General features: G+C 40.0%; 1 protein-coding gene across 1 annotated transcript in view; it reads right to left on the bottom strand.

The window, feature by feature from the left end:
- Positions 1–3206: 3206 nt before the first annotated feature.
- LOC127003228 (aggrecan core protein-like) overlaps positions 3207–12428 on the bottom strand; it is a 71752-nt gene continuing 62530 nt past the window's right edge. The window contains exons 5-11 of the mRNA XM_050869616.1: positions 5384–5593; positions 5303–5329; positions 5222–5248; positions 4541–5167; positions 4258–4351; positions 3774–3878; positions 3207–3424 (exon numbers count right to left, since the gene is read on the bottom strand). Coding sequence (XP_050725573.1) covers positions 3388–3424; positions 3774–3878; positions 4258–4351; positions 4541–5167; positions 5222–5248; positions 5303–5329; positions 5384–5593 — 1127 coding nt within the window. The 3' untranslated portion in view covers positions 3207–3387. The remainder of the gene's footprint in view (positions 3425–3773; positions 3879–4257; positions 4352–4540; positions 5168–5221; positions 5249–5302; positions 5330–5383; positions 5594–12428) is intronic.

Below are 12428 nucleotides of genomic sequence, written 5' to 3' on the forward strand. Positions count from 1 at the left end.
CTGATATTTAATGCCCAGACCGTAAACATATTATGAGCCTTTACTGTGAAATTCTCTCTCTCTCTCTCTCTCTCTCTCTCTCTCTCTCTCTCTCTCTCTCTCTCTCTCTCTCTCTCTCTCTCTCTCTCTCTCTCTCTCTCTCTCTCTCTTGCTTTCTATATCTATCTATCTAACTAGATCTCTTTATATCTCTATCTATCTAAGTAGCTATATCTATATTTTTTACAACACGGAAATCAAATCAACAACAACAACAACAACAACAACAACAACAACAACAACAACAACAACAACAAAAAGCCCGCGAAACACTGTTCCAGCAAATAGTCCTGAACGAAGCAATTGTCAGTTTCGGTTGGAGAGGTTCTTGATACTCCATCATAGCAAGTTAAAGGGAGGCCAGCCAGTTATTCTCACGTGGGACGACGCTGGACTAGAATCTGTGTGGACTGCGCACAGGAGGTCTATCTGAGCTGTCCGTTTTCTCTGACATGGGAAACTCTTGTATAGTATGCCTTCATGCTGCATAGTTCGTGGGTGCAGATCCCTGCATTCCAAAGGAACCACACTGCTTTGTCATAGTCTCCCAAAAGATGAAGTTACAAATAATACCCTTTTTGGCATAGTTTTTTTTTATTAGATCCTAAGCTAATTTAACAGTTTAGTACTGTGTATGATTTCATCAAGCATATACTGTACATATATAAATCATGAGGCTGTAGCCACATTGCATTGCACAACGGAAGCTGCCAAGCTGTAAAGGGAAGGACCTCAATGAGTTTAGCTGCACTGGGCACCATGGTCTGTACCCAAGACTTTGGTGAACAAATACTTTAAAGAGGAATGGGAACCCTGGATTATATGTTAATGCACATGCCCTATAGTCATAATTTTTATTATATGAGTGAATTGTCCTCACACTATAATGAAAATTAATGCAGAGGGCACTAAAACAGTACTGAAAATGCATTCCCGGATCAGAACCTACTTAGACATGCAGCAGAGTACATTACATTAGGATACCTTTAAATTCTTACATTCTCTCTCTCTCTCTCTCTCTCTCTCTCTCTCTCTCTCTCTCTCTCTCTCTCTCTCTCTCTCTCTCTCTCTCTCTCTCTCTCTCTCTCTCTCTCTCTCTCTCTCTCTCTCTCTCTCTCTCTCTCTCTCTCTCTCTCTCTCTCTCTCTCTCTCTCTCCCTCCCTCGTCTAGGTAGTGACGTCACTAGAATGCGCAGAGAGTGGTGGGGTAGGGGGGATCGAGACTACCTGGTGTTTCTTCTACCATGCATGAAAGAGTTCACTTCGTAGTCCGGAGGAAATACAGACGAAGGAAGGATGTTTCAGAGTTTGCTAGAAAAAAAGGAATGAATGCTAGTTTACTCTTGCATAAGGGATGTGGATAACATAGCGATGAGCTAGAGTAGAAAGTCGTGTGCGATGAGACCGCTAGATGGATGGAGGCATGTAGTTAGCAAGTTCAGAAGAGCAGTCTGCATGAAAATATCTATTGCAGATAGAAACATAGGCAACATTGCGGCGGAGTTTAAGAAACAGAAGACTGTCAATAAGAGGAGAGCTGATGAGAAGAAGAGACCTTGACTCAACTATGTCCAAAATGTCTGTGTGTGTTGCCCTCCTCCCCCTCTCCCCCCCACACACGCATGAGATGCAAATTCAATACGAGTACGGACAGGATCCCTACATGTGGATGCATATATGCATTTGGGAGTGAGAAAAAAAGCGTGAGGATACAAAACGCCTAATAACGAGAGAAAATTTAACAAGAGATGAGATATGAAGTTTTCATCTGAGATATTAAGTTATAGATGTACTTAGAATGTTTAGAAAGGGACTGTTGAGTGTTGTCCAATGATAAGGGATAGGTGTTTGGAAGATTGAGTTGCACTGACAGGTGGAGAAATTGATTTTTTGAGGCATTGAAAAAAAATCCTTTTGCCCCATTTATAAATGCTGGCAAAGTCAGAGGTTAAGCGTTTTGCTGCGTCCAGCCTCAAATCCTAAAATTCCAGTTGGGAGGGTCCTCTGTTAAAAGACGAGTAATTCGGCGTAGGAGTAGATATAAAGGTTTGTCTTGGAAAGATCACTCGTAAACAATAGAAAAAGTGGGAGATAGATCAGAGCCTTGCGGAACACCAATGTTGATAGGTTAAGGGTTAGAACAGTGGTCGTCTGCCACAGCAGAGGACAGATCGGCCTGAAAGGAAATTGGAGATGAAAATACAGAGAAAAGGATAGAATCCATTGGAGGGTAGTGAGACATGGACACTGAATAGAGGCTTGGAGAGGCGTGTCGATGCCTTTGGTAACAAGTGCCTTCGCAGGGTCTTGAGGTATCGCTGATATGACCGTGTCGAACCAGCTACTACTCCGTGAAAGTGAATCGAGGTTTGTTTATAGCTTAGTCCGTGAGCGCTAACGCCAGCTATATAGGCACGTGGCACGCCCCCCGGACGTCGATCCTGTTCACAGGGTTGTTTCTGTACGAAGCAATCCTGAGTGGAGGAGACTAAGGGGACGCCCTCGTAACTCATGACTGGGACAAGTCAGCCGCTCCTACAGGGAAGGACTTGGGATGGACAGGGCAGCTGCGAGGGAGCTTGCTCGGGAGGACCGTCGGGGGTATGGGCGGCGAGTGAATGAAGCGACGCATCCCAGGGCGTATTCTTCCCATAGTAGTTAAGAAAGCAAAGCAGTAAATTTTTCTAGCAATCCATCCATTTATCTCTATCTACCTATTAATCTATCTATCTATCTATCTCTCTGTATTTAACCATCTCTCTCTCTCTCTCTCTCTCTCTCTCTCTCTCTCTCTCTCTCTCTCTCTCTCTCTCTCTCTCTCTCTCTCTCTCTCTCTCTCTCTCTCTCTCTCTCTCTCTCTCTCTCTCTCTCTCTCTCTCTCTCTCTCTCTCTCTCTCTCTCTCTCTCTCTATATATATATATATATATATATATATATATATATATATATGCAAAACCGTTATTTATGTTAATAATTTTCCGCAATGCTGTTTCGTATATGATATATGTAAACCGCTGATATATATTCCTGCTTAACATTTCTAAGGTTTCGTAGGTCACACATATATACTGTTAGTACTATGTGGTAACTGAAACTAGTCGTAGAATTCGTTAAGGTCTTTGCGTGATGTTATTTTATATGTGGGAGGTAACTAATATACGTATATCTCTAATTAACATATTTATTAACACTGCTTATATCAGAAATACTTATAGATGTTACACAACGTTAGTAAATAAGGCACTTGAAAGTCGTATTTGGAGTAACCAATTTGATATTTTCCGTAACATCTTAGGCCGCGGTTGAAAGATGCTCTGGGACATTTGTAGACGTGTTTTGCCCTGAAGCTTAAGCGGCCTTCGTTGCATGCTTCTGACACAAGACTCTGCACAAGGAACAGAAAAGATAATTAATATTATGAATAGAAATTCCAGGGGTGACAATATCCCCATATCTTTTCAATGACTTTATCAGGACATCATAGGTTTTCTTTTATCTCACTCACCATCAGAAAAGTTACAATATTCAATACTGCATTTCCTCTATCCGCAACCAACATTAATATCACTACTCTTGCATTCATGTCCGTCACCCCTGGGACGATAATTACTACCTTCACTAACTCAAGTATCACCCCACAACCACCATGCTTATCTCCTCCACCGTATCTTCAACATTCCTCTTAATCTGGCATCCACCATCACCACCACAGAACGCGTACCGGACCCACTCACCTCTTTAAGTTGCTGCACTTCGAGTCGTTCCAGAAGAAATCCTTTGACTTCCTCATCTCTGTGCAGTCCTCGTTTTCAAAATTATTCGGCTCTCCGTCATGCCATCTGGTGAACAGGTACACCGTTTTGGTTTTAAATGCGCGTGCGCGCGCGCGCACACACACACACACACACACACACACACACACACACACACACACACACACACACACACACACACACACACACACACACACACACACACACTTCTCTAAGGCATACTTTTGTATGAATTACACTCACAAAGTGTTACATTCCTGAGTTTTTCATCCTAAATTTGGCTGTAGCATTTTACGGGCTTGGTACGTTCTCCAAACAGTGGCTAGAGTTGAATCAATAAATAGTAATATTGCAATATTTACCTAGTAGAGTTTGGAAATCTACTTGTTAATGCCGTGTGTGATGTCTACAAGGAAATTTCAAAGTAAAGTTAATAAAAACCTACCCTTTGAATACTGGTACGGAGTTATCTGTCCATCTGAACATTCCCTCGGTATTCCGATCTTCTAAACCAATCCACGTGTCATAAGTGACGAGACCTGGGGACAGTTGCGGGGGGAAGAACACTTTATGGTTACGATTTTTTAGTGTGTGAAGTCTCGACCTATTATGATAAATAAAGCACATAAATTGGTACTTTAAAACAGATGTCCTGCAAACTTTCATATCAAAAATTGTGTGCTTTAAAATCTTAAGAGAAACAAATAAAAGAAAATTTTCTGCATTACCTCTAAGGAACTGAAGTTCATCATTTGTCGTAATTTTGACGTAGTCTGCATTTTTACCGAGACAGAAGTACTGTCCCTTAACCCAGTCAAGTGTGATATCGTTGTCGACATGGTAACACGACGCTCCATGCAGTTTCCATCCTGCCTCGCAGACCCACGGAGACTCAGTGGTGGTTGTAGTCGGCTCATCTGTGATTGTTTGGGGTTTTGTGGAGTCCACTTCGCCTCCCTTCACGCATTCAATCAATGTTGTAGCCTCTGATGTGACCGTCGAACTTAGTTCAGTCACCTCAGAAGAACTGACGGGGACAGTGGTGAGTGTTGAGCCACCTGTGACAGGGGTGGGTGTTGAGCCACCTGTGACAGGGGTGGGTGTTGAGCCACCTGTGACAGGGGTGGGTGTTGAGCCACCTGTGACAGGGATGGGTGTGGATTCACCTGTGACAGGGATGGGTGTGGATTCACCTGTGACAGGGGTGGGTGTGGATTCACCTGTGACAGGGGTGGGTGTTGAGCCACCTGTGACAGGGATGGGTGTGGATTCACCTGTGACAGGGATGGGTGTGGATTCACCTGTGACAGGGATGGGTGTGGATTCACCTGTGACAGGGGTGGGTGTGGATTCACCTGTGACAGGGGTGGGTGTGGATTCACCTGTGACAGGGATGGGTGTGGAATCACCTGTGACAGGGATGGGTGTGGATTCACCTGTGACAGGGATGGGTGTGGAATCACCTGTGACAGGGGTGGGTGTGGAATCACCTGTGACAGGGGTGGGTGTGGAATCACCTGTGACAGGGGTGGGTGTGGAATCACCTGTGACAGGGGAGGGTGTGGAATCACCTGTGACAGGGGTGGGTGTGGAATCACCTGTGACAGGGGTGGGTGTGGAATCACCTGTGACAGGGGTGGGTGTGGATTCACCTGTGACAGGGGTGGGTGTGGAACCACCTGTGACAGGGGTAGTGGTGGAGCCGCCTGGAATAGTGGTGGATGCGACAGGGGTGCTGGCGCAAGCTTCAGACTGTAGGGCTGACTGAAGGTCTTGCGTTTCTGAAAGTTATGATAATCATTACTATATTATTATAAATATTATTATCATTATCATTATTATTATTATTATTATTATTATTATTTTTATTATTATTATTATTATTATTATTTTATTATTATTATTATTATTATTATTATTATTATTATTATTATTATTATTATTATTATTATTATTATTATTATTATTATTGTTATTATTATCATTATTATTATTATTATTATTATTATTATTATTATTATTATTATTATTATTATTATTATTATTATTATTATTATTATTATTATTATTATCATTATTATTATTATTATTATTATTATTATTATTATTATTATTATTATTATTATTATTATTATTATTATTATTATTATTATTATTATTATTATTATTATTATTATTATTATTATTATTATGATCATTATTATTATTATTATTATTATTATTATTATTATTATTATTATTATTATTATTATTATTATTATTATTATTATTATTATTATTATTATTATTATTATTATTATTATTATTATTATTATTATTATTATTATTATTATTATTATTATTATTATTATTATTATTATTATTATTATTATTATTATTATTATTATTATTATTATTATTATTATTATTATTATTATTATTATTATTATTATTATTATTAATTTTATTATTATTATTATTATTATTATTATTATTATTATTATTATTATTATTATTATTATTATTATTATTATTATTATTATTTTTGTTGTTATTGGTATTATTATTATTAATATTATTATTATTATTATTATTCATATTATTATTACAATTATCCATTATACATTTAATATTATTTATTTATTATTATTCGTTTTTTCTGTTGAGTTTGGGACACTCAAAACTATTATTTTCCGGCCTTTTGAACATAATTCGCAGGTAGGAACAGGTAGGAAGACACCTACCGAAACGAGCGCAAGCCACTCCCGGTGAGATATATATTGGAAGTGAGGAGCGTGCTGAAGCCCTCCAAAGACCCTTCCCATATCCTCACTTTCCGTTTCCCTATTGTCTCATCAACACCAGAGAGTAGTTCAGCATGCTCTCTTAAGACAGATCCTCTCTCTTTTCACATCACACTACATTCACACAACATACACACCTTTTCCCAAAAAATGAAATTCAAAATGGCGCACCATAGCACCATGGCACATAAACGACCTGCCTCGGAGTCCCCGCCTGGGGTACCATAAATTCCCCCAGGGAGGATTCCCTTTCTCCCTTTCTGGATGTCGACTTGAGAGGTGTCCTGAAAACTCCTCAAACCTCCTCATAAATTTCTGCAACATTCGCGGTGTTAGTTCTAATTTCCATTCTGTGGAACACCATCTCTCCTCCTCTATACCTCACCTTCTCTTCCTCACCGAAACATAGGTTTCTGAGGCTACTGACAGCAATCTCTACTCTGTTCCCTCCTACTATCTCTATCCTAAACTTCGATCCAAAGCTGGATGTTGTGTCTATGTACGCAACGACATCACTTGTTCTCGTGCCCACGACCTTGACTCTTCTGAAATATCCACCATCTTCCTAAGACTTCATTGTCATCCTAATACTAAATACATCTGTGCTGTTTATCTCTCACCTAACTCTACTAACTATGGAAAATTCTTTGACTATTTGAACTCTAAAGTGGTGCATATAATTATTGACCCACTTTCAGCACCTTACACGTATTCCCGACCGTCCTGGAGACAGGCCCAACATACTAGACCTCTTCCTTACCTCTAACTCTTCTACTTACTCTGTCAAATTGTTCTCTACGTTGGGCTCCTCCGATCACAACCATATTTCTGTATGCTGTCCTATCGCTCCTGTACATCCTCTGGACCCACCGAAGAGGCGATACTTCTGGCATTTTCCTTCATCCCGGTGGGACGACCTGAGGATGTACTTTTCCGATTTCCCGTGGAATGATCATTCCTTCCAGGAGAGAGACCCCTCTGTGTGTGCCCTGCGCATCACAGAGGTGATTGTCTCTGGAATGGGGCCATACATTCTACGTACTTTCTCTACTCCTCATGCTAAAAGGCCTTGGTTTAATCACGCTTGTTCTCGTGCTGTCAAAGATAGAGAGGCAGCTCACAAAAGGTACCAGAGCCTTCGAACTCCCGCTAACGATGATCTTTACATTTCCGCCCGGGATCGTGCCAAATACATTCCTCGACTTATCAAAACCTCTTTCATCCATAGCAAATGTCAAAACCTTGCTTTCTCAAAATTCTTCCCGGGACTTCTGGCACCTAGCCAAAAATATCTCCTCCAATTTCACTTCTCATCTTTCCCTCCTCTCCTTAACCCTGACGGCAGCACAGTCGGCTCATCTATTTCTAAGGCTAAATTCTTCGCTCAAACTTTCTGTAACAATTCCACTCTGGACGATTCTGGGCATATTCCTCCTACTCATCCCCCCTCTGATTCCTTTATGTCTGTTAATAAGAATCTTCAGAATGATGTTCTCTATGCCCTTTCTGGCCTCAGCTCTGAGAAGGCTTATAGACCTGATGGAGTGCCTCCTATTGTCCTTAAAAACTGTGCCTCCGTGCTGACACCCTGCCTGGTCAAACTCTTTCGCCTCTGCATGTCAACATCTAACTTTCCTTCCTGCTGGAAGTATGCCTTCATACAGCCTGTGCCTAAGAAGGGTGACCGTTCCAATCCCTCAAACTACCGCCCTATAGCTTTACTTTCCTGTCTATCTAAAGCTTTTGAATCAATCCTTAACCGGAAGATTCAAAAACACCTTTCCTCTTTTGACCTTCTATCTGATCGCCAGTATGGGTTCCGCAAGGGCCGTTCTACGGGCGATCTTCTTACTCTTAACTGATTCTTGGTCATCCTCTCTTAGCCGTTTCGGTGAAACTTTCTCAGTTGCGCTAGACATACCGAAGCCTTCGATAGAGTCTGGCACAAGTCTTTGCTTTCTAAACTGCCCTCTTTCGGATTCTGTCCCTCTCTGTGTTCCTTTATCTCCAGTTTCCTTTCCGGCCTTTTTATCTCTGCTGTGGTAGACGGTCACTGTTCTTCCTCTAAACTTATCAACAGTGGTGTTCCACAGGGCTCTGTCCTATCACCCACTCTCTTCCTCTTATTCGTCAGTGATCTTCTTTCCATAACAAAGTGTCCTATCCACTCATACGCTGATGACTCCAGTCTGCATTATTCAACTTCTTTCAACAGAAGACCCTCTCAACAGGAATTACATGACTCCAGGCTGGAGGCTACAGAACGCTTAACCTCAGACCTTGTATATCATTTCCGATTGGAATAAAAGGAACCTTGTGTCGTTCAATGCCTCAAAAAAACAATTTCTCCACCTATCAACTCGACACAATCTTCCAAACACCTATCCCCTATTCTTCGACAACACTCAGCTGTCACCTTCTTTAACACTAAACATCCTCGGTCTATCCTTAACTCAAAATCTTAACTGGAAACTTCACATCTCTCTCACTAAATCAGCTTCCTCGAGGTTGGGCGTTCTGTATCGTCTCCGCCAGTTCTTTTCCCCAGCACAGTTGCTATCCATAGTATACAGGGGCCTTGTACGCCCTCGTATGGAGTATGCATCTCACATGAGGGGGGGCTCCACTCACACAGCTTTCCTGGACAGAGTGGAGTCTAAGGCTCTTCGTCTCATCAGCTCTCCTCCTCCTACTGATAGTCTTCTATTTCCTAAATTCAACCTCCATGTTGCCTCTCTTTCTATCTTTTATCGATATTTTCACGCTGACTGCTCTTCTGAACTTGCTAACTCCATGCCTACCCCCTCCCGCGGCTTCACAGCACACGACTTTCTACTCAAGCTCATCCCTTTACTGTCCAAATCCCTTACGCACGAGTTAACCATCATTTTCACTCTTTCATCCCTCACGCTGGTAAACTCTGGAACAATCTTCCTTCATCTGTATTTCCTCCTGCCTACGACTTGAACTCTTTCAAGAGGAGGGTATCAGGACACCTCTCCTCCCGAAATTGGCCTTTCTTTCAGCCACTCCTCTGGCCTCTTTTCTAGGAGAAGTGAGTAGCGGGCTTTTTTTTCATTGTTTCCTTTTTTTGTTTTTTGCCCTTGAACTGTCTCCTTTGCTGTAAAAAAAAAAAAAAAAATATATATATATATATATATATATATATATATATATATATATATATATATATATATATATATATATATATATACACATATATACATATATACATATATAATATATATATGTATATATATATATATATATATATATTTTTACGTTGCTGCCTATTGCGCCGGTAGGCATCTTCCCGGTGGGGCCTGATGGTCGGCCCAAGGCTTCTTCCAGGTGGGGCCTGATGGTCGGCCCAGCCCGTTCTGGCGCAGGCAAGTGTTTTTTATAGTGGCGTCATTTTGCATTGGCTCATGCTGCCCCCCGGAACTCGTTCTTGATTCGCTTGGACGGCTTCCTCTAGAGTCCGGGTTGATGGGTTGTCTTCAGGACAGCATGTGGGTAGTTTTAAGCCACTCGGCGGTGACCGAAAAATCCGAGGTGGTAGCGTGGAGATTTGAACCCGCGTCGTCCATCACGCGGTGAATGTGGGCCCAGTACGCTACCAGTTCGGCCACCGCCTACCCACATATATATATATATATATATATATATATATATATATATATATATATATATATATATATATATATATATATATATATATATGCAAGAGGGACCTGAAAGCCCTACACATCAACACCGACTCATGGGAAGCAACAGCCTCAGAGCGATCCGCCTGGCGGCAAGCAATTCAACAAGGCCTCCATGTGTTTGAGGAGACACTCGCCCAGCAGTCTGAGGCAAAGAGACAAAGAAGAAAGGCCCAAAACCCGGCAGACCAACCAGCCTCTATCTTCACCTGTGATCAGTGTGGGAGGGATTGCCACTCTCGTATTGGCCTGTCCAGCCACACCCGACGCTGTACCTGAGTCTTCAACTGGAGCGCAACTCCATGGTCTCCCGAGACCGACGGATGCCTACTATATATATATATATATATATATATATATATATATATATATATATATATATATATATATATATATATATATATATATATATATATATATATATATATATATATAAGTTACCATCTGTGGATAAATCGCGTTTGCATCCTTGCGTCTTGGTACGTAACGGGAAGCGCATTGTTTGCGTTTTTAAAAAAATTTTTTTATCCATAATCATGCACTTTTTGTGAATATTATCACACGCCTTTCTCGTTTTAGTATTGGTGTTGTTACTGTATAAGGACAATCAGATTGAAGGGAAACTGTTGTCAAGGGCTAGCGGAAAGTGAGAGAACTCGGAACTAAAGAATATTAACCTAATATCCTGTTTTTGCATAGCGTACGTTTAATCTCCGAACAATGCAAAGAAAGACAAGTTTTGGACACAAAGGCATGCATGGAAAAATTATAGTTTTTAATCAAGTTGTAAGCCTTACGTCTTAATAAAAACAGTAAATACATTAAATCATTTTATATCAAAGATACAGAGGAATCAGTGTTCGAAAACTCTACTTTAGGGTATGTGAATACAAGTCGTGGAAGGTTAGGATTTTGTTATGGTAAGCCACGGTAGTGGGAAGACCACGTTAGTTCACTGTTTCAAAACTGGGCGCGGAAACAGTGAGGACGGGAGCTGGGAGGGAGGCGAAGAGGTTAAAGGGCCTTGTTTCCCTAGCGGTCTGGTTCATAGAGGTTTCCTTATTGCTATTTTTTTCCTGCATGCGCTTCCATTAGCAATGATTGATTTGAGCCAGGTTATCCCAAAAAAAGATACCAGGAAGTGTGTTAGCTGTAATATATTTTATTAATATTTCATAATGTTGATGATGGCAATCACAATAATAATAACAATAATAATAACTATAATTATTATTATTATTATTATTATTATTATTATTATTATTATTATTATTATTATTATTATTATTATTATTGTTATTATTATTATTATTATTATTATTATTATTATTATTATTATTATTATTATTATTATTATTATTATTATTAATAATAATAATAATAATAATAATATTATTATTATTATTTTCATTATTATTATTATTATTATTATTATTATTATTATTATTATTATTATTATTATTATTATTATTATTATTATTATTATTATTATTATTATTATCATCATCATAAAGATTATTAGTATTGATATGTTTTGCGTATCCATGAAAAAGACTATCAATATGAGCCCCTGCCCGAAACAATTTAAGTTTAACAATTGTTGAAAGCAAGCAATATTGCTCCAGGCCCTTTGTGCCTGTGCGTCTGTGCTTATTATTTATGTTATATCTGGAGTTTGGAAGTTCAGAAGACCAGTCAGCGTGAATATATCGATTGAAGATAGAAAGAGTGGCAACATGGCGACGGAATGTAAGAGCAAGAGAGTTGATGAAAAGAAGAGCCTTGGTCTCTACCCTGTCCAAAAGAGATGTGTGTGTGGAGACCCCCACACACGTGAGATGCATACTCCATACGAGGCCGGACACGGCCCTTGCACATGAATAGCATCTAGGAGGGGGAAAAGAACTGGCGATACAGAACGTCCAGCCTCGAGGAAGCTCATTTAGAAAGAGAGAAGATATGACGTTTTCAGTTGAGATTTTAAGTTAAGGATAGACCGAGGATGTTTACTGTAGAGGAGGGGGACAGCCGACTGTTATCGAAGAATAACTGATAGGTGTTTGAAAGATTGTGTCGAGTTGCCAGGTGGAGGAATTGAGTTTTTAGGGGTTCAAGGACACCAAGTT

This window comes from Eriocheir sinensis, chromosome 3, assembly GCF_024679095.1.
Source record: "Eriocheir sinensis breed Jianghai 21 chromosome 3, ASM2467909v1, whole genome shotgun sequence".
Classification (NCBI taxonomy): Eukaryota; Metazoa; Arthropoda; class Malacostraca; order Decapoda; family Varunidae; genus Eriocheir; species Eriocheir sinensis.